The following is a 23,281-nucleotide window of genomic DNA, read 5'->3' as shown; positions in this document are numbered from 1 at the left end:
CGCTGCCGAAACAATGACGTCATTGGGAATTTTCCTTGGCCATCTTTGCACTACGTAATGCTACAGGAATAAAGAATAGCGTCATCTTCAACGAACGTGGTTGAACAACCGGGAAGGAGGGAGAAACGGAGATTTTCAAGAACGGTAAGATGACAGACAGTCGAAAATAGTTATTGTAAAGGATATTTTGATATCTTGGGAAGAGGAGGGTGGGTAGAATGGATGAAATGAACGCTTCTGAAATGGCTGTTTTAGAGGAAATGTTCAGAGTTGAATTCGCAGGCTTGTGCGCGTACGTGCAGGGGCCTATGGAGTATGGTGTGTGGGGTTGTATGGTTTTTCCTTCTTTCAAAATCAAGTCAAGTAACACTAGAGAACAACATCCTGTTTTAAATGATCTAACCTTAAATTTAGGCATCTTTCTACTGTCTATTGATAGGGCCTAATAAATGGGTTTGAGTAAGGAAGTCATGCCATGGGGTAGGGGTGAAACTACACCAACTCAGTAAAAATAAAATTGTTTATTCCTTGTTGTTGTTGACTGATTTGTTAATAATGAATTGTTATCTTATCATCGGCCTTATCTAGTTGCGATAACGTAGTCCTTTTCCTTCAAAATATTTCCTCCAAAATATTTCCTCAATGGAGTTTTGAGTGTTATGAAAGGATTCATCTATAGAGTTAGTTAGAGTTAGACCATCTACTTCTAGAAACTATAATAAGGGGTCGCACTAAATACCGACAACAACAAGTTTTAATTACACTTTAACAGAACATTTTGAACATAATTCAACCGTTAAATATATGCACAAGAGTCATATGAACCCAAATCACTTTCAAACTGTTGAAAAAATTGTGTTTTTAATTGGTAAAAAAAGTTTTTTTAAACCCGAATTTAGTAGCGAACGGAAACATCACATATTATTATATTTAAATCTCCCCTTGTAACTTCAAATTCCAGAGTGGCGGCTTAGTTACTTACAAGAAATGAAAAAACAGCAGCTAAAACCTAGAAGAAAAAAATACAACTCGGCCCTCAGAAATTACAACATGGCAAATATTTCTGTTTGGTAGGCCTACTAAATTCGGGGTAAAAAAACACCTTTTTACAATCAAAAATACAATTTTTTCAACAGTTGGAAAGTGATTTGTGGAAGTGTCGTGGCCGAGCGGTTAAGAGCACCGAATTCAAACTCAGCTCGGTGTTTCTGATCAGCAGAGTGTGGGTTCGAATCCCCAGCCGTGACACTGTGCCCTTGAGCTAGACACTTAACCATTGCTTCGTCCTTCGGATGGGACGTAAAGCCATTGGTCCCATGTGTTGTGTAATGCATGTAAAAGAACCCAGTGCACTTATCGAAAAGAGAAGGGATTCGCCCCGGTGTTCCTGGTTGTGGCTGCTTAATGCGCCGTAGCACCTTGTAAACCCTTATAAGGTGCTATATAATTGGGTCTCGGAATTCATCACTGCAATAACCTATCTTTCTGAAAGTTTGTATATACTCAGCGTCTTGAGTACCTTGTTTGGTAGATACGCGCGCTACATAAGACTTCGATATTATTATTATTATTATTATTTAGATGCATTAAACTCTTGCGCAAATATTAAACGGTTGATTTATGTTAAAATATTCTGTTAATTTTTATTCTGTGCATTTAAAAATTGTTGTCATGAGGGGTTGTGAGTTGTCTGTATTTAGTGCGACCGAAGTAGTGAAGTGGATGAATAACGAGAGTCAGAAAAAGCAATGGGTAAACAATGAATAGGAAGACAGGTGGGGGTGGGGGTGGGGGAGTGGAGTGAATGAGCTGGTTTGACCACAAGAAAATGTAAACACAACTTACGGACAATATCAAGAGTGTGGGAAGAGGAAGAAAAAGGAAATTATTATTTTAGTGAATGAGGCAGGGGCCACAAAGTGGGATACCTGTGGGGGGAAAAGGAGAGCAAAGCAAAACACAAAATTTTTAAGCCATTTTATTAGTGCTTTTTCTGCATCCGCACCTACCGTACTCTCTGGATCTTTCATGTCTACAAAAGAGCCACAGAGCCTGGACTTCCTGCAGGCATGATTTGTACACAGCTCAATCAGAAGAAAACATAACATTTTATATTTTTATGGAGATTGGATTGCACTGTCTAATTCTTAACAACTTTTGATATGGTGAAAGGGGGCACATCTCATAACTTGTCCAGCTCTTACTTTCATAACTCTTTGATTTATGTGGAATTGATGACACAAAATGTCAACTTTCCCATGTGACCAGTGCAGTATACCTTACCCAAAGAATGTACACGGTCACACTTATTGTGAACAAAGTTCACATGGTCTATAGAACCATTGCACATTGCGCAGCCTGCATTCACGCGCGCCACCTGTCCGCCATATTGGGGGTACAGGGGGTAAAATGTGCACAAAAGAAGGTACACATGTTACGCACTAAATACATGTGTAAACACGCGTACCATCCTGGCGGGCAGGAGACTCTTGTATATGCGCGCTGCGCATTTTTGTGCAACTTGGGGTCTACAGGGCCTACATGTTCATGTATATTGAACTCCACAAACTCTGCCAAATAATGCATGAGATAGATTTTTTTTTGTATGAAAATTTGCATAGCATTAAGTAGCGCTATGAATTGGGCCCCTGAAATGAAAGCTTTGAAGTAATAGTTTGTTATTTTTGTTTTGTGTTTATAGATTGGATTTGGATCAGTTGATTGTACTTGGTGGTGTGCAGAAGATACTAAATCATGATGGGAGACAGTGGAAAGCCCTTTGCTTGCACTGAGATGGGATGCAATCAGGTTTGTACAAAGTCACTTCCATTGCTGTGGTGCAAGTTTTTTTGAGATAGTTTTCGGATTGTATTTGTGGGCGTAATGCATCCTCGTATCCATGGGCTTAAATGGCTCGGCAAGATCAATCACCCCTGGGAACGAAGTTGTGGGGTACCCGCACAAGCGTATCCGAAAACAACTGGATATAAACAGCTCCTGCTGGTCATTATCAGCCGTGCTATAGGAATACATGTAGGGCTCATACTTTTAAAATGTAGCTCCACATAATTCGCAAAAACAAAATACTGAGCATTTTGATACACCTCTTGGGGTGTGATAAAGCGCTAAGAACCCAGCCGTCGATTTCACAGAACTCTTCCTAACTTAAGACTTATCTTAGGACTTAGGACGAGTCCCAACCCTGCACTGTAGCATGCAGACCTTAAGATTAATCCTAAGTTAGGAAGAGTTACTCGTCCTAACTCGAGATAAGACGAGTCCCAACTCTTTGTGAAATCGACGGCAGTATTAGTACGTGTATTATTATTATTAATACTCAAACATCTGTTTTTATGCTAATTTGTTTATTTTTGTAGCGCTTTGTGAATGAAGACCACTTGGAAGTGCACAGGCGGAAACATGAAATGTCTCTTGGGTTACGCGACTTCAAATCGTTGGACACGCCCGTTATTGGTAGGTGTTCTTAAAGGCATATGCCCTTGGTTTTTGGAACAATCAATTATTTTAATCCTATATAAATGCAGTATTAAGGGAATCAACGTGTGGTGAAGAGGTTTTCAACTAGTGGTTTAAACCCGCCGAGGCCTGGTTCTTTATAAGTTTACCGAGACGAAGTCGAGGTAAATTATCAAGAACCAGGCCTCGGCGGGTTTAAACCACTAGCTGAAAACCGATTCAACACATTTTGATTCCCATTCATAAATACCTTTTCGGTCAAAAAAGAAGGAAAAAAATGCAAACATTATAATTGTTCAATGATTTCTTTCAACGCAACACCCCTCCAGCTATGAAATGGTAAGGGCCTCGGGTAAACAACTCCTTATAAGGAGATTGCTGTGCACGTCGCGCGTTTGGCGTGATTTGGCGCAACTGTTCCAGCCGTTGCTCTCTTCATTCCTATTGGTCAAGAGCAACGACCGAGACAGTTGTGCCACATCACGCGATGTGCGTGTCACACACAGCAATCTCCTTATAAGGAGTTGTTTACCTGAGTACCTTACCATTTCATAGGTGGAGGTAAAGAAATCATTGAATAATTATAATTTTTGCATTTATTTTACTTTATGAAAAAAAGTGTTGATGTTGTTTGACCGAAAAGGTATTTATGAGTGGGAATCAAAGTGTGTTGAATCGGTTTCCAACTAGTGGTTTAAACCCGCCGAGGCCTGGTTCTTGATAATTTGCCTCGACTTCGCCTCGGTAAAATTATCAAGAACCAGGCCTTTTCAACTAGTGGTTTAAACCTGCCGAGGCCTGGTTCGTGATAATTTATCTCGACTTCGCCTCGGTAAAATTATCAAGAACCAGGCCTCGGCGAGTTTAAACCACTAGTTGAAAACCTCTTCACCACACATTGATTCCCTTATTCTTGATATCCAATAATATTTTCTTTAACAGCAGATCAAACTCCAACGCCAACTCGCTTCCTGAAGAACTGCGAAGAGGTGGGTCTCTTCAACGAGCCTCACAATCCGTTTGATGCGATGTTCCGAAAGGCAAGCGAACATGGGGTGAGTGGTCTTCAGGGAAGAGCTTCACTCGAGTATCATTGCAGAATTCCTTTATTGCAGCAGGTTTTATTATTTCCGGGAATAAAATCAAGATAAATTAGTTGCGACTAGTGTCAAAGTAACAACTATTTGAGGCGGACTTGTCGTGTAGTAACTTTTACTAGTCGCTACAACACTATAAGGTTTGAATAAATTTGTGTGTATACACCCAAACCAAACAGTACACTCCTATCACGTCTGCCATACCTCAAAAAGGCTTGTTTGGTCTTTGGCTAGGTGTAGTGGTTAAGTCGGTGTTTCCTTGGGTTCACAGCTAAAATTTAAGGAACACGTTGCCTTGGAGCGTTTGTAACCGTTTGTTATAAAATGCATATGGGTAGAAGGGTGCAGTAAAAGTAGAATACAATGATCAACACAAACATGCTTCGAAATTGCACGGTTTTCCTTTAACCTCGTTGACTAACACGGTCGGCCATTTATGGGAGTCAAATTTTTGACTCCCATAAGTGGCCGACCGTGTTAGTTCACAAAGTAAAAGGAAAACCATGCAATTTCGAGGCAAACTTGTGTGGATCATTGTATTCTACTTTTAAAACATCTTTCCAATCATATGCATTTTGTAACAAACAATTACAAAGGCTTTTTATAGACCAACTCGTCCGATCCAAGGCAACAGGTTCCTTTAATGAATTAATTAGAATGAAGTGAAATAAACCATCCTTAGTCATTGTTGAGCACAACCTACATTTATTAATTATAATTTAATCATAAACAGAGCTTGTATGCGCTATTCCAAAGAGCATGATCCTAGCGTTTTACAATAAAATCTTTCAAATTTTTGTATCCTGTTTTCTCACACAGGGTCCTGATTCCATTGAGACCTCCTCGTCAAAAACCCCGCAAGAGGAATCACTAGAGATCGAGTTAACCGACTCCCCCGATAACACAATGGAAGAATCGGCCCAGCAGGCGGTCTCCTCTACGACCACAGAGGACACACACCAGTTGGAAGAGACCATCGGCACGGAGGAATTGTCTGAAGATAACATGGTCTCAGTGGAGGTGGAGGTATCTAATGCCACTCCAACTTCGCAGACGGTCGTGCCCATCAGCTTGCATGGAGCTCCAGTTACTGTTAGCGGGAATACACTGACCAGACTCTCAAACAAGTAATGTTAATTATAGGAAAGGGAAATGACCAAAATAATTTTGTATTGTACTGACGATGACTAGAGCAAACTATTCGAAACGTTGAGACCAATTTAAGAACTCACTCTGCAGATAACGATCCTATAAGCTGAAGTAGTAGTCCCAGCAATTTTCTATACCTTCTGCCCGGGTAGTAGTTGAAAATCAGTGCAGTTCTTCTCAGAACTGAGAAGTCTCCCGAACATCCGATAAATCTACTCTGTTGTAGTAGAATATAGAAAGACAGTTCTCCACCTCCAATCTCTACCTGTCAAGTAACGGCAGGTAGATACACACATGGTGTTACCGCAAGCCAAATATATATTGATATCTCACCATGCAATGCCTCAAATCATATGTACTCATTTTTCAAAAGAAGGAGTCCTTGTGTTAGTGGAGAACCTAATACTACAAGTCTCTAATCTCACATCAAAATAGTCTAAATTGCCATTTCTTCTGATTCCCCCTTTCCATTGCAAAACTTTTCAATATCTATTAGAAAAGAAGTACATCACAATATTCATTTGATCATTTCCCTTACTCTTATATTAAACTCCACAGTTGCAATTGAGCTATATTATTAAAGGTGCACTTTCTCTGGGGACTTTGCGCTTTGAGCTGTATAAAGCATTTGGATATCAATTCCGTATGGTTGGGAAAGGGAGTATAACATTTCAAGACAGAAAGTGGTCCACTATTTGGTTTGTCCAAATTTTTGACTCAACAAAATGGTGGAGACTGTTTTTTACCCTTACTCTGATGTTTTTATGTTCTCACTGTATACTCAGTACTTCACTGCTCAAGCTCATGAGTTTCAGTTCAGCATAGTGTGAGAGTCCCAGTTGTACCCATTAGCAAGACACTTGGCCATTATTGCTGCGTCCTTCCGATATGACTCAAAGCCGTAAGTCCTGTGTGTTGTGTAATGCACTTGAAAGAACACAGTGCACAGATCATGAAGAGACGGGGCTCGCCCAGTGTTCCTTGTCAGGTCGGCAGTATATTGCGCCACAGCAACTTGTGAACCATTACATGGTGCTATAAAGGTCCTATACTTCGATCTCGTTATTAATAACATTAGCTCATCATATTTCTTCTGTTGTATTACAGCTACAGAGGTCAAGCTCTTGGTATTTGCCAAAGCTTTGCCACACCAATCCTGCTGCGCTTACCAAATGGTCAAACTATCCCGGTTGTACCGCCCTCGGTTGCCAATCCATCGGCACCCATTCCAGTCGCCATGTCGGCAGTGCCACAGGTCTCTGTGATGGTCACAAAGCCCGTCGAGGCACCTCCACTGGACTCCAACCTTGTGAAACAGGTAACTAAAATCTCATCAAATACCCATGGTGGCATATAATTAGTGAGCTACCGAATTGGTAGAGCTGACGAGAAAAGTCACAGACAGTGTTTATGTTTTATGTGACCAACCTTGAGTAAACAAACCTGGGAACATTTTCTAGCATCTGTTGTGTGAATTGCGAGAAAATAGTGACAAATCATGCACAATTTTCAGCATGTTAAACACATTCTTCTTGGAGACGGCTTTCATCCTCAAAGAAAAAAACCCAAATGTTCTTGTATGAACTTCTAAAACCTGCATGTTTTTAACCCTTACCAATGCTGTATGATACCTTTTTGACCTTGATAATTTGTACTTGATATACATGTAGGTTGCTACCAACCACAAACCGCTATAGCCTCGAGAAATGCCTAGACACTCCTGCTCAACCGTGTCACATGACATTGTTTTACTCATTTCCAAAAAACTACAGCACCTCAGCGCGTAATATTTTCAGGGAAGCTTTCTACTATCATTATCTTCAAACTGTGTAAGTTTAGTGTAAATCTGTGGACATTGTGTTTTTTTTCCTACAAAAGTTACATAACATCCTTTAAGATGCAGATAAAACCCAAGACAAAATCCCAGAGGGGATTCAATCTGATTATGATGAATTCTGTTTTATCTTTTACCCTGACAGAAACTGAAGAACACCCTCCTGACGTGCCAGTCCCAGGGTAACATGGGTGTGATGACACAAGCTGTTGATGTGGTCACCAGGCAACAGGCTGGAGTGTTGACTCGAGATTCTCTGGCATCATTGGGGGATCTGCAGGATCTATCACCAAACAGCCCTCTCAAGTATGTACACACATCTAACAAGAAGTTGTATTCATCTTTTCTCATGACCAAAATAATACAAACATTGGGTGACAGATCCTTTTCTATAGAATGAACTGCCATCTGACATTCAACACTTGTAGCGCTGGCAAACTTCTTTGCTAAGCAAGAATTAAGTGGAGCACCAGCCACACCAATGTAAACTTAATGTAATTTTGGCTGGTAACCTGTTTCTGTTAAGCAATAGTTTTCTGTGCTTAGCAAGTTTTTGTGCTTAGCATGCTTTCCCATTCTTGCTGTTTGTTTGGTTTTCCCCAGACGATTACTCTTAGTTACTTTTGTTCTCTTTTTCTGCAGTAGTAAGAGGAAACGTCGTAATTCTGACATGAGCACAGACGAGAAGAGAGAACGCTTCCTGGAGAGAAATCGAGCCGCTGCAACGCGGTGCCGGAACAAACGTAAAGTGTGGATTAACAGTCTGGAGCAGAAAGCGGACGACTTAAACAGCACTAACAACGTACTGAGTGTAAGTGTATTCAGTCCTTAGCAGATTTAGATCAATGTGCTTTACAGCATTACTCGCGGGATGGCATGGCCAGGCGGTTAAAGTCACTGGGGTGGATTTCACAAAGAGTTAGGACTAGTCTTATCTCGAGTTAGGACGAGTTACTAGTCCTAACTTAGGACTAGCTGAATGTTTTGATATCTCTTAGGACTAGTCCTAAGTTAAGACTAGTCCTAACTCTTTGTGAAATCGACCCCTGGACAATTTTGGTAATTGTCAAAGACCTATTTGAGATATGGCGAACACAAAGCTACAACACTATAAGGTTTGGGTAAATTTGTGTGTATTCACCCAAACCAAATAGTACACTCCTATTACGTCCACCATACCTCAAAGAGGCTTATTGGGTTCTTGGCTAGGTGTAGTGATTGATTCTGAGTTTCTTTGGGTTCACAACAAAAATTAATACATTAAAGACCCTAGACACTATTGATAATTGTCAAAGACCAGTCTTCTCACTTGGTGTATCTCAACATAAAAAATAAAAAAATAAAAAACCTGTGAAAATTTGAACTCAATTGGTCGGCGAAGTTGCGAGATAATAATGGAAGAAAAAACACCCTTGTCACACGAAGTTGTGTGCTTTCAGATGCTTGATTTCGAGACCTCAAAATCTAATTCTGAGGTCTCAAAATCAAATTTGCTGAAAATTTAATTTGTAACTCGAAAACATGACTTCAGAGGGAGCTGTTTCTTGCAATGTTTTATACTATCAACAACTCTCCATTGCTTTTTGTGCTAACAATTATTTTGAGTAATTACCAATAGTGTCCACTGCCTTTTAAAGTGCTCTGAAGACCATTCCAACTTATTTCACTTCCCTGAGGCCATGCAACGCCAAGCTGCCTAAACAGTGTGCGGGACTTAGTCCAACACAATACTGTCTCAGGCCTGGCATGTTCCCATATTATACACCTGGGTGAAGAGATGCAATTGTGGTGAAGTGCCTTTGCCAAAAGAGACAAGTGTCTTGACCGAGAACCGAACTTGCACTCTTTTTATCTCTGCCCGTGCAACGGAAGAGATATTGTCCTTGTGGTGGATATTCTTCTTCTTCTTCTTCTTCTCCTTCTTCTTCTTCAGCTTGCATTTGCAAAACCGTGGCCACATATTGGGCTTGGGCTTAGGCTCCGTCAGTTATTTAGAAAACATGTGCTTTTCTAACGGGGCTTCAAACAGGCAGACGAAGCCCAAGCCGAAGCCCAAGTGACATCCCAAGCTAAAGCCGCGGTTTCGTAAAAAACGGAACCAAAAATTCCAACCTCGTACCTAAAGCTTGTAAGCCGATCAGAATTGCAACGTAAAAATATAACGAGGTTGTTTTATTTACGTGATGAGTGAATCCTCTACGCTGCGCTGTGAGACGATCACCACCGAAGCTTTTCCCCACGTTATTGCAATGGGGGATTTTCCGGTCGCAGTGTGACCTGCACCGTGAACGTTAAAAACACTCTGCCGTGGTCTGGAGCTTATTCACGGCATACGGGTTCGGTGAAAACCCGGAGAGCCAACGGATGTTAACCGTGCTAACCGTGTATGGTTGTTAGTTACATGAGCTTTAGTTTGAGTGAGGAAACTTCGCAATCGTCACCGTTAATCCATAAGTCAATAGTCATTCAATAACGGAGCATTTTTATAGAAAAATTGTTTTAAATTAGCTTATTAGCTTTTACAAATTATTCTTTTCACAGTGCATCTTAAGAAAAGGTTTTGAATGTTTTTGGAATTTATGTGAGATTCATTACCTTGCCAAATGTCTTTGCAATGAAATATGTTGTAAAACAACTGCATGATACTGTTGGTAACAGTACCAAACTTAAGTGTTTCTTAGTCAAAGTTGGACACTTGATATTAATAGTGTTATCACTTGTCCATGTAATAATAGGCAGCTGACTTTTACCTAATCAAAAAGGTACGGTAACTGTAAACTTGTCGGCATACGTATGCCGTGAAAATATTTGGGAATATGTGCGCATGCTTACGTATGCGCTTGCGTATGGTGGGATTTCGTTAAGATATTCGCGAGTAACGTATGCGAATATGTTTGAGTTGTCGAAAATTTTATTATACTTTGTCGCATATGTTTAATTAAAATTTCTAATATATATCTGTGGATTTTTAGCATCCAGTCTGATCGCGACATCATACTTATTCGCGAATAATTTCTTGACACCGCATACGTATGCGCAAACATTTGAGAATAAATTTGTGACATCGCAAACGTATGCAATCAAAAAGGTACGGTGGCCCAAAAGCACATCGCATAACTGTAAACTTGTCGGCATACGTACATGTATGTCGTGAAAATATTTGGGAATATGTGCGCATGCTTACGTATGCACTTGCGTATGGTCGGATTTCGTATTCGCGAGTAACGTATGCGAATATGTTTGAGTTGTCGAAAATTTTATTGCCTACTTTGTCGCATACATTTAAATAAAATTTCTAATATATATCTGTGGATTTTTAGCATCCAGTCTGATCGCGACATCGTACTTATTCGCGAATAATTTCACGACACCGCATACGTATGCGCAAACATTTGCAAATAAATTTGTGACATCGCAATTGTCCGGCACCTGTTAGCGATATGTCCCTTCAGGGCCCCCATGCCTGCCGGAGTTATAAGCTTCATGTTACAGATTGTTCTGTATCACCCCCAAAACACACACAATTTTCATTTCTCCAAGTGCAACATAAACCATGCAGAATATTATGCTCCACCCCCCGCCGGGCAGAGATACCCGTATTTGCTCAAATACAGCTACCGTGCTTTCTAGTTCTATTTTTGTTTTTACCCATACATCGATGTGTGTTAGCACTGTATACTCGGTACTTTCCCTGAGTCCTGTGAAAAAAAATATCACAGGCGTATTGCTCAGGAGGGATTCAAACCAACGACCCTTGCAATTCTAGGGCAGTGTCTTACCAACTAGACTACTGAGATTGCCCGGTAGCTAGGGGCATTTTCAATCCTATAACTTTGCAGCGGGTACCGCAACAATATATAATAGATGTTAAATTTGCATCACTTCTGAAGTCAACAATTTTTGACACAGCCTTTGATTACAATTTTGCAAAAGACGTCATTAATACTTCCTGTATTTCCCCACCCCTTTCTATAGTCTGAGGTGACAAAACTACGGGAGGAAGTAGCCCAACTGAAGCAGCTTCTACTGGCCCATAATGATTGCCCGGTCACCATCATGCAAAGACAAACTCACGCTAGCATCCTAGCAGGTAAGTAAACTACTTCAAAACTCAAATCATGTGGTTTGCCAACAATTCGCTTACTCTGGTCCAGCGGTTAAGACTGCAGAATTTGTAATCACAAGGTTGATGGTTCGATTCCTACATTTCCCAATGACTGGAATAAATATTGTCTTCTGGTTGAATCAAAATTGTCTTGATTTGTGCAATTCATAATCAAAGATGTTGAATCAATGATTTTGTGAGAGAGATTGGCTGTTGCCAGCTTGGTGTTTATATATTGTGGGAGTTTTGCCGTGTTCCCTTGGCCTGAAGATCATCAAAACAAACAACCAAACAAACAAACTCATTACTAATCACGTGCTGGTGTAGTTAGCGATTCATTTTGATTGCTAGCTAGACCAGCATGCACCTCATTCAACACTGTATTTGTGAAAAGGTCTGAGTTGAATGACCTTTATACTATATGTTATTCTGGACCTGCATTCGGCACACGGTTTATTACAACCAGAACAGTTCCAGAGCGCCCTCAATGATTTGTTGACATCAAAACTTGTGTGTCGGCTTTTGTTTTTGGTTATTTGTTATTCAATATTCAGATAAGGCATTGTCATTATCCTCTCCCGTTTGCTGCCTCAACCGGACTCCTTGTACGACCGTTGTACCATATGGCCACTATGGTGACTGTGCATTTTCCATAGAGTTATATGTAAGAACTAGAGGGCGCACTGGCCTATATACGCTCCCCGTATGCGTGCAGGCGGCCATTTTCTAAGTTGAACAAACAGGCATTGCTTAGCGTGTGTTAGTGCGGCCATTTTGTAAGTTGATAAAACAGCATCGCGTCAGCGTTCAATAAACACAAACTCCAACGTGTGTTTCATATTCAATGCACGTACAGAATGGTGTTCGTGTCTCCTTGCGGTCCCGTCGTGTTTGTACAAGAAGCATCATCAGTACGCCCTCTAGTTCTTATATATAACTCTATGGCATTTTCTCACATAGACCAGTCTTATGAAACAAGCTACCCAACAATCTCAGACACATTTCAGACTCATATTAAGAAAGTTCTGTTTACTATCATTCCTGCATTGATGTAATTTTAGAGAGCATTTGTTTACTTTTGTTTTATCTTTTCTGTAGCACCTTGAGTAATAATTTTATTAGAAAGTAACAATTTTATTATGATTATTGTTATTATTATAAAAACTTGTCTTTGAACCAGGTGCTGTGCAGAATCAATCTGCCAATGAGGACATAGCGCAAACCTCCACGTCCAATCAGCATCAAGCAGAGGATGACGGCCAACAGCTCCCAAGGTGACGTGCCCACGACCACGTGAATCACCCTCAACCCCCCTCAAGAGGGATTCACCCTTTGGCTGAGCTCTTCGTGACCTTTGACATCACATCATGCATAGTGTGAAGTTTTTTTTTTATACAATGTCATAGTTATTTATACATATAAATATATATATCAGTATACATAAATAATTTTTTTTTTAAAGTTCAATCAAACTAGCAAATGATTAGTTTGTATATGGCTTACTGAAAAACCATGTGGATTTTCAGTCACCCAAAATCTGTTTAATTCTTCCCAGAATTATTATTAAGATAATTTTTAAAGGACGGGTACAGCATTGATCTTTAGAATCGTTCAATGCATTGCATTTCAATGGGAAACTCCTGGGGGCAGCATATGTGCGTTCTTGGAAATGTGCGAAGCCCAAGAATCTATGAACCATAATGATAACAATAGTGGGTTCTTATAATAATACATGTAGTACCCGAATTCGTCACTCGGTGACACCATGGAGGAAGGAAGAGAAGGAGCTCGAACAACCTGCAAAACCGCAGAGTAACACAAGAATACTCTGACAATGCCCCTGTCTGACCAGTGGAAAAAGATAGGAGACCTCCAGCTGGACAGCCGATTAACGAGTAGGATTAAATCTCTTTGTACAGAACGTGTGGTACCGCCAGTCTGCACTCTTGCCTGCGTGTAAAGTTGAATCATTGGAGACAAGAATTGTGAATATACACGTTTTCATTTACCGTTTGTGGTGTTTCACGGAAACATCATGGCATATTTTAACATTTTTTGTGACTTTCCGGTCACTAGCGGTGGTTCAAAATTTGGGTATTAGCACACGAGGGTGGTTTGTATTCAATTGTGTTTTTCAATTTGGTGAGCACAAGTGTACACAATTTTTATCAGGTCTCAAAAAAGTTGTTTTTCTGTATTATATCCATACGACATACGACACCATGGTTGAGTGAAGAACCAAGTGCGCACGCGCAAACTCACATACGCCAGGTAGCCATTGTCTGTGTAAGGTATGTGGGTGATTACGAGGTGTCGTTAAACGGTTGCGGTACCACGGGTTCGACTTTTGAAGTCCCTTCGTTCGAGCTCCTTTTCTTACTTCCTCCATGGTGACACTTATGGCCTTCCAACATAATAATCACTGGTCACATGTCCATTTATTTTTATATTCCTCAAACCATCTCACCTCCTTTTGGAGTATACAGCCTGTGCTTCAAAGTATGTAGCACACCAAGCTAATTCAATCACAAGAACCATCTCTGCCCTAACGGGTACCAATTTACCCCTCGGTAAAGAGAAGCAAGTATAGCTAAGAGCAAGTTCGAGTGGTCACACTTTAGTCAGCTACCGACCAGTACCGTACATGCGCAGTGACGTACTCACTCGGGCGACGCGTTTGGAAGTATAGTCAACCATCGGTTCCAACACTCCTTTGCCTTCCGCGTTTTCGCTTTAGTGTCACTGGTTCCCCTCTACACTTAGCACATGTTAGCATGGAACAGGTTGTCGGGACCACGGAAGAAACCATGGTCATGAGGCTGGTTCCAAATGGTCAAGCACAGCTGTCAACCAATGGTCAACCAGCCTGGGTTGAGTCAAAATAGTCAACCTTTAGTTAACCATGATGCACACTTGCTCTATGTGTCTTGCTCAAGGACACGCTTTGTGATAGGGTTTCCTGTCCCTACCTGACTGCGTTGGTTTTCCCTGGAATAATTCTCTGGGGTTTTCCCTCCCACATCTAAAGCTGAAACTTCCTTCCTTGTCTTATGTCCATGGTGTTCTTTGCTAGTATAGGGATTAAATTCACAAACGGAAATAAATTATAAATAAATAAATGTATAAAACAAATGAATAATTCAACTGCAGCAGTCTTGAGTTTTGTTCTGCCACAAAAAGTGAAAACAAACTGGTAAGGCTTGCTAAATGCCTAGCTATGGGTGCGTTCGATTAGCTTCCCTGGGTCGACCCCATGGTGCTCACTCGATGAGCCCGTGACAAGAGCTAAACGTCATGCTAAATGTCATGCACCTGAGGCCAGCCCCAAGTGACCCACTCCACAAGCAGGGCACTTGGGGCCGACCCAGGTGAGCCCCTGGAATGATGTCAAAGCTATTTGAACGTACCGGAGGCAGACCGGGTCAACCTAGGAAAGCTAATTGAACGCACCCAATGTTATCCAGCCAGAAGCTCCTCCCGAAAGTTGTGCAAGTCTTGTGAAAAAATATTTTGTAACAGTGAAACTTTTGAGGTTGAAACCATATTGTGTAGTTTCCTTAAAAGATTCCCCTGAAATTCAATTCAGGCATGGCAAAGAATGTAATTTTCTTGAACATTGTATGTACAGTATTTAAAATATTATATCAAAAGGAAATATTCATATTGTTCCTTAAATAATTAGTGTCTTGTCAGTTTATTTTTTTAATATCTCATTCAAAGAAAATGTGTTTTAAGGGGAAAAATACATATTGTCTGAAGGGAAATGAGGGGACAATTTATATGTAATTGTAACAATGAACTGATCAATTTCAACTATTGGTCAATGCATTGAGGTGGCTTAATGGATCTGGCAAATTGAAGTTGAAGTTTTTCTTTTTAAATGTATTTGGACATATTTTGGACAGTGGAACGAAAGTGTGTTGATAAGTCTAGTAATTTATGAACAGATAGTGATTTGCTGTACATTTACGTCTGTAACATTTTGCCAAAATGAAATATAAACCTGTATAGTACATCTACACCAAATATTTTAGGTAACAATAAATGGTTGTTTGGGGATATTAACACAATCTAGTATTAATTCACTTTAATTTATTAGTTTGACTTTTTTAAACAATAGGGAAGAGTAATGTTTTTCTTTGTGAATAGTTGGTTATAAAAGTAGTTAGCTTTTGATACTTTTATCTTCTTAAATGTTTTTCAAAGAGTATTTTATCCACATTTTATTTTGTACATTTTGAAAACTAACTTTTGGTTTAAGCTTTGAGATTTCATATTATGCAAGTTTTCACTCGAGTATGTTTAGACAATTCATGACTCTGTTAGGTGAAGTGCTTGTATCTGCTTTCGTCAATCTTTAGAAAGATGGAGCCGTGTTCTATGAGGAAATTAAGTCGTTCAAATTGTTTATTTGAAAACAAAATTCCAGAAATTAAACTGTACAAATTTCAGTTGTATCTGTATTTAGACCTGGATGTAAAAAGTGAACAAAATAGCCAGCAAAATTGCAAAAACAAAAGTGAAGAAAGGGCCAATGTAGAAAATAAATTCTGCTCTTGGATCTATTTCTCAACCTATACTCGATCAAGGCGTTGAAGTTTTATTTGCATTTATTTATTTGTTTGTTGTCCCTTTGCGCTATAGACCTTTAAAGCCATTATACACTTTCGGTAAACAGTATTGTCCAAGTCCCACACTTCGTGTATCACAACTTATATATAAATAACAAACCTGAGAAAATTTAAGCTCAATCGGTCATCGGAGTCGGGAGAAAATAACGGGAAAACCCACTCTTGTTTCCGCGCGTTTCGTCGTGTCATGACATGTGTTTAAAATAAATCTGTAATTCTCGCTATCGAGAATTGATATTGTTTTAATGTTTTCTCAAAAAGTAAAGCATTTCATGGAACAATATTTCAAGAGAAGTCTTTCACCATTACCTTCTGCAAACCCTGTAAATTATTAGTAAATCTGTGAACTTTTTCTTTTTTTCTGTACCGAAAGTGTATAATGGCTTTAATCATGGTGCGGCCATCTTGGTTTTCTCCCTATCAGATCAATGTTGCCAAACCAAGGCTGAAAAGGGAAAAATAGGGTGTCAAAACTGTTAAATTACAATACATTGACATTTGTGGGTGTCCAAATTTGAAACAGGGTGTCCTTTTTGCAGACACACCTTTGTGTTATACAGAGCCCCTGTATATTTTTTTTTTATTATGTTAAACATCTTTGCCTTAGTGCTAAAATTTGGCATGTGAGAATTTGTTTTATCTTACCCCCCTATTCATATTTGAATGTAGAATATTTGCCATTTTGTTGAAATAATGTTAAATGCTGGTGTAGTGAGCTCTTGTGATATCTTTTGCTCATCGTACAGGAGCCTAGAACAGAACCATTGAAACCTCCTGGTGACTCTTGTATTTAATCTTACAACCACTGAATTTGTTTTTTCTGTCAGTGAACGTCTTATTTTCAAAATTAAATAAACTCATTTGATAAGATTTAATTTTGTTGTCGTTGATAATTTGACGAAATTGTGGGCTTGTTTGTGACAATGTATGTGCCTCTCTTATTATTATGTTGGTAAAATTGAACGTTGCTTTGTTGTACGGTAAACCATGTGGCTAATAAGCAGTCACCTTAATTCAAAATGAATTGATGAGTTTACTAGTCAGTATTTTAGTTTCTTTATAGACCATGAAATCTTACAGTTGTGACGTGAGACGGAGTTCACGTCTATTTTGTCTCATTTAATTATTGTGTATTTCTCCCTAAACAAGTAGAAAACTTACCTTTGAGATGTAAAATTTAATTCATGTAAAAACAAGTGATATAGATCCGTACAATTCTCATAGATTACTTTAGTTCTATGCGACGAGATGATCGTTGTATGGGCGCCGCCATTGCACACTCAGTTCATTAATATTCATTAGGTCTATGACTCGTGATTCGTCATACCAAATAAGGGAGACGCTGTTAGGACTTTCTTTCCTTAAATTAAGCTTGTAAAAGTGCAGAAAGACCTGGGGTTATTCATAAATAAGTTCACAATCATTACTTGTCTTAATCTCGATGTATAAAACCTTACAACTTTCCTTTTATTAAGGGTTTTATTGCAATTGTTGTCTGCTTTTTTCGTAGCGCGCGAATCCTATTTTGCGTGGCTGCCTTCAGCCAATCAAAAAGCGGTAAGAAATTCGCGGCCTATATAAAGGGAAAGTTTTACAATGTATGTTCAGTTGCTGTAATAGAAGCTGTCCTAAATTATCAGCCCAACGGACTTGGGGAAGTTAAATTTATTTGTATCACGGTGATAAGTGGTAGGAGATACTGTAGAGAGAGACAGCGCCCCCACCGACCGCCGCGTCACAAATTGGCGTCGTAGACAGGATTGGCAGTTTACGAGTATATTAAGGGTAGAACCATGGACACAACGAAAGGAGGTAAATCAAACGAAAACCAGAGAGATGAGACTCTGGGAGGGAGGCGTACTGGGTTTGAAGATGTTCATGATGGGGGCAAGGGTGATGAGCAGAGAGGGTCCACACTTTACCCGGAGGATCGTGAGTTGGTCTCCAGGAGTAAATCTATGAGAAAGGTAGATGGGCGTGAACTACGAGGCGACCCGGAGCAACGTGAGTTGTCATGGAGACCTGAAGTTGGACCATCTCCCTCATACGTCACAAGAGAATCGGATTCAGAAATATTTTACAAGCGGAGTTGTAGAGACGGAGAATTACGGAGAAATCTTGACATCGGTGAAATGCAGCGGTATGAAAGATTAGAAGATTACCAGGAGGAAAAACAGACTCCCCCTGAAAACATGTACGACGAACGAGACCGTGGTGAGGCAGTTCGGAGACCATACTGTAATACTAATAGGGCCAACGGACCTTCTCGCTTGGGTGTTCGACGGGAGGTAATTCCAGATAAGTTTGATGGCGGCATTCCGTGGAAGGACTATTACAAACATTTTGAAGCGTGCAGATTTGTTAATAAATGGACGGCTGAAGAGGCTGTTCACCAGCTTGCCACCAGACTTCAAGGACCAGCGTTGAGAGTACTTGGGAATTTTTCTACCCATGAGTATCCGACTTATGAGAGACTTTGCACACAACTGGAGAAAAGATTCGGCCCGGGCGAACAAGCTGAAAACTTTCTTCTGGAACTTCGTCTGCGCAAACGAGGACTTAGGGAGAGTTTACAAGAGTTGGGTCAAGCCATTCGTGATCTGTCAGCAATGGCGTATCCAGAATTACCAAACGTCGTTAGGGAACGACTTGCAAAGGGACATTTCACTGATGCGATCGATGATGCAGAGATAAGGGGTGGAATTTTCCGGGCTCACCCAGAAACATTGGATGACGCAATCAGAGCAGCCTTGGACACCGAATCTTTCGTAAAGGTAGAAAAATGTAGAGAGCGAGGGAGGCAAAACAAGTTTTTCCGAGCACTCACCGACAGAGAGCAGAGCTGCAAATCACCAAATGAATTGTCAGAATTGAAGATGACACTGGCGAATGTAGTGAAGGTGGTAGACCAGATACAACACGAAATAATGACTACCAGGCAGCCACAACGGACATGTCCTCAAGCTGTACCAAGAAGAGATGTGAATAACACGGTGAGGTGTTACAACTGTGGGGATTTGGGACATATTGCTCGTGACTGTCACGTACAACGTATAAAGAACCAGGGAAACGGCCAAGGGCGAGCCCAGCGGATCGAGGGAACGCCTACAAGAAGGAATGGTCCAAGGAGCGAGCAGTAGAACAAATAAAGACACAGTATAGGCCTGACGCTGATGTAACGAAGAAAGAATCAGCCAAAGAACGGGCACATGCAGGTATTTTTGTGACTGGGATGATAAATGGGTTGGAAGTGAAATTTCTTCTGGACACCGGTTCGACACAGACGGTGTTATCAACTTCTTCATATATGCAGTTACCGGATGAGAAGAGACAAAGTTTGGGTATGATGGGAAGTTGTTTGAAGCAGGCAGACGGAACTCCGATAGAGGCATGGGGACATGTAATGATGAATCTTCAAGTGGGGAAGAAGAGTCAGCCGCTCGATATAACAGTAGCCGAGATCAACAGTGAAGGAATTCTGGGAATGGATTTCTTGTTAGCTTCTGGGGGAACTTTGAATTTCGACCAGCTTAAACTTAAAATAGATGGAGAACAAATTTCATGCAGAGATGATAGAGACGTACTTCTTTGTGCCAGAGTGGTTGTATGTGAGACAACTACCATACCGGCATGCCATGAAGCAGTCATAAAAGTTAGGACTTCAAAACCTACGAAGTTTAGAGGATATAGTATTATAGAACCAACTGGACGAGAAGTATTGGCGAAGGGAGGGCTAATGGTAGCAAGAACATTAGTGAACATGGACCATAGTGTACTACCAGCCCGAGTAATCAATATGACGAGAGATGAACAAATTATGAGAGAGGGGACCGTTGTGGGTACGATTTATCCAGTGCAGGTTGAACATGAGACGGTTTCAGCTAACATGGTAAGAGAGTTACAACATGACGACGTGGAATGCGAGACAGACATCCCCGAGCATCTTAATGACCTATATACAAGGAGTACTAAAGATTTAGATGAGAAGTACCAACCACAAGTGAAGAAAATGCTAAGTGATTTTAAAGACGTTTTCTCCAAGGGGGACCATGACATAGGTCGCACCGATGCAGTCAAACATAACATAAAAACTGGCAATGCAGCACCCCTACGCCAACCACCTAGAAGAGCACCGATGGGACAACAAGAAGAAATAAATCGCCAAGTAGAAGATTTGTTAGACAGGGGACTTATAGAGCCATCGCATAGCCCATGGGCATCACCAGTGGTTTTGGTAACCAAGAAAGATGGTTCGAAACGATTTTGCATCGATTACAGGAGGCTCAACGCCGTGACCATTAAAGATGCATATCCCATACCGAGAATTGAAGAATCTTTAGATGCACTGTCAGGCTCCAAATGGTTTTGCACTCTCGACTTGGCATCCGGCTACTGGCAAGTAGAGTTAGATGAAGATGCCAAGGACAAATCAGCGTTTACTGTAAGGGGAGGGCTATATAAGTGGAACGTCATGCCGTTCGGGCTGTCAAACGCACCCTCCACTTTCGAGAGATTAATGGAACGTATCATGGCTGGACTGCAATGGGACATTCTTTTAATCTATCTTGACGATATAATAGTGTATGGTAAGACAGAGGAAGAAATAACAGGTCGGCTGGTGACCGTCCTACATCGACTTAGAAAGGCTGGACTTAAGCTGAAGCCAAAGAAGTGTCACTTGTATCAACGGGAGGTGTTGTATTTGGGTTATGTTGTGTCGGAGAAGGGGATACATACCGACCCGGAGAAGATAGCAACCGTAAAAGAATGGCCGCAGCCAAGGGATGTAACAGAAGTAAGGAGTTTTCTGGGATTGGCATCATACTACCGGAGATTCATTAAGAGTTTTGCAGATATTGCAAGGCCTTTGCATAAATTGACAGAGAAACACACGAAGTTTGAGTGGACAGAGAAATGTGAAGAGGGTTTTAACGAGCTTAAAGGTCGGCTCATCAGATCACCTATACTGGCGTATCCTGACTCTAAACTAGATTTTATTTTGGACACCGATGCTAGCAACTTTGCAACAGGAGCAGTGCTTTCTCAGATGCAAGAAGGAAGGGAAGTGGTGGTCGCCTACGCTAGTAAGACCCTCAGCCCACCAGAGCGGAACTACTGTGTGACGAGGAGAGAACTTCTGGCTGTTGTAAAATACCTCCGACATTTTCGTCACTACCTTTATGGAAGGAAGATTCTAGTCCGGACAGACCACGGGTCTTTGAGATGGCTAATCAATTTCCGAAATCCGGAGGGACAATTAGCACGTTGGATGGAAGTTATAGGACAGTACGACGTTACAATCGAGCACAGGGTAGGACGGCAGCATGGTAATGCAGATGGTCTCTCAAGACGACCGTGCAAACAGTGTGGCCGACAAGAGACGACGACAGAGATAGAACCAAGAGTAGAGAAAGAAGCGGAAATCAATCAAATGACAGAAAACTTGATAAGATCGATTTTCTGGGAACCAGAGTTAAGCTGTACAGATATCCGTCAAGGACAGCTAGCAGACTCAACCATGAGCAACATCCTCACTGCAAAGGAAAACTTTCCCGAAGAGCGTCCTAAATGGGAGACAATTTCTCAGAATTCATCCTCAGTGAAGACATACTGGTCACAATGGGACCAACTTGAAGTACACAACGGAGTGTTATGTAGACGATGGGAATCAGCAGATGGTCAACAAACGAAGAAACAAGTCATTTTGCCACAGAAGTATAGACAAACCATTCTAGAAGAGTTACATGGGGCAAAGTCTGCTGGACATATGGGCATTAGGAAGACCCTTGAAAAGGTCAAGATGAGATATTATTGGATGGGATTGTCGGCTTATGTCCGGTCCTTTATCAGGAAATGTGACACTTGTGCTCGACGAAAATCACCTCCCAAGAAGGGCAGAGCGCCACTACAGCAATGTCGGGTTGGAGTGCCGCTTGAACGTGTAGCCATGGACATCCTTGGGCCATTACCAGAAACTGAGAGGGGTAACATGTACATCCTTGTAATTGGCGACTATTTCACCAAGTGGATGGAGGCATATCCACTACCAGATCAGAAGGCCGACACAGTAGCTAAGATATTTGTAGAAGAATTTATTTGCAGATTTGGTGTGCCACAGGAACTCCACACAGACCAGGGACGAAACTTTGAGGCTGGAGTAATACAAGGAGTTTGTAAGTATCTGGGTGTGAGAAAAACCAGAACTACTGGATACAATCCCAAGTCGGACGGGTTGATTGAGAGATTCAACCGGACTCTGATGAACATTGTGTCTACCATGATCGATCCCGTTAAGTGTCACAAGGACTGGGATGACCAACTACCATTGGCTACGATGTCGTACCGGACATCAGTCCAAGAATCAACAGGGGAGACACCTAACATGATGATGTTGGGGAGAGATCTAGCTCTACCCATAGATGTAGTTACCGAGCAAGTCTGGACCGAGGAAGATTTGGAGAACAGAGATGACTATGCAGAGAAGTTAAGAATAAGAATGCAACTAGCTCACACCGGGGCCAGAGAGTGTTTAAAAGGCGCAGCCGTCAGACAGAAGAGAAATTACGACAGGAGAGCCCAAGCCAGTAAACTAACAGAGGGGACATTTGCATGGTTGCATAACCCTGCTAAGAAGAGAGGACTAAGTCCTAAACTTAGAAGTCCTTGGGAGGGACCGTATTTGATAACACATAAACTATCTGATGTTATTTTCAGGATTCAGGTGAAACCAAAAGGAAAGATGCTCGTGGTGCATGCAGACCGCCTGAAATTGTACGAGGGTAACAGCAAAGAGAATTGGCTTAAGTCTGAAGTCAATGGTAATAACAGTCAAGAAGGGAAAGAGAGTTCTCTTCCCACAACAAAGGAGGTGACTGTGCGTCACAACCCAAAACGAAGGCGCCAGAGACCCTTGCGATATACTTAACTAGAGTGATGTATTTAAGTAAGATGGATATTTCTGTTTGTTTATCTTAACTACAGATACGAG

At 41.0% G+C, this 23,281-nt stretch overlaps 1 protein-coding gene across 2 annotated transcripts; it reads left to right on the top strand.

Annotated features, from left to right (window-relative positions):
* Positions 1–66: 66 nt before the first annotated feature.
* Positions 67–13,499, top strand: LOC117288276 (cyclic AMP-dependent transcription factor ATF-7-like). 2 transcript variants are annotated; one of them, XM_033769064.1, is made up of 10 exons: positions 67–144; positions 2,702–2,808; positions 3,378–3,474; positions 4,423–4,532; positions 5,394–5,701; positions 6,831–7,041; positions 7,703–7,863; positions 8,200–8,368; positions 11,533–11,647; positions 12,843–13,499. In XM_033769064.1, the coding sequence occupies exons 2-10, from the start codon at positions 2,755–2,757 to the stop codon at positions 12,938–12,940; spliced, it is 1,323 nt and encodes a 440-aa protein (XP_033624955.1). In that variant the 5' UTR covers positions 67–144; positions 2,702–2,754; the 3' UTR covers positions 12,941–13,499. The 2 variants fall into 2 exon arrangements, with proteins under 2 accessions (XP_033624955.1, XP_033624954.1); XM_033769063.1 differs by having other exon boundaries at positions 4,420–4,532.
* The last annotated feature ends 9,782 nt before the right edge of the window (positions 13,500–23,281 follow it).

This window comes from Asterias rubens, chromosome 3 (assembly GCF_902459465.1).
Source record: "Asterias rubens chromosome 3, eAstRub1.3, whole genome shotgun sequence".
In the NCBI taxonomy this organism is placed as follows: domain Eukaryota; kingdom Metazoa; phylum Echinodermata; class Asteroidea; order Forcipulatida; family Asteriidae; genus Asterias; species Asterias rubens.
Note: the sequence above shows the minus strand (reverse complement) of the source record. Positions and strands in the feature narration are given on the sequence as shown.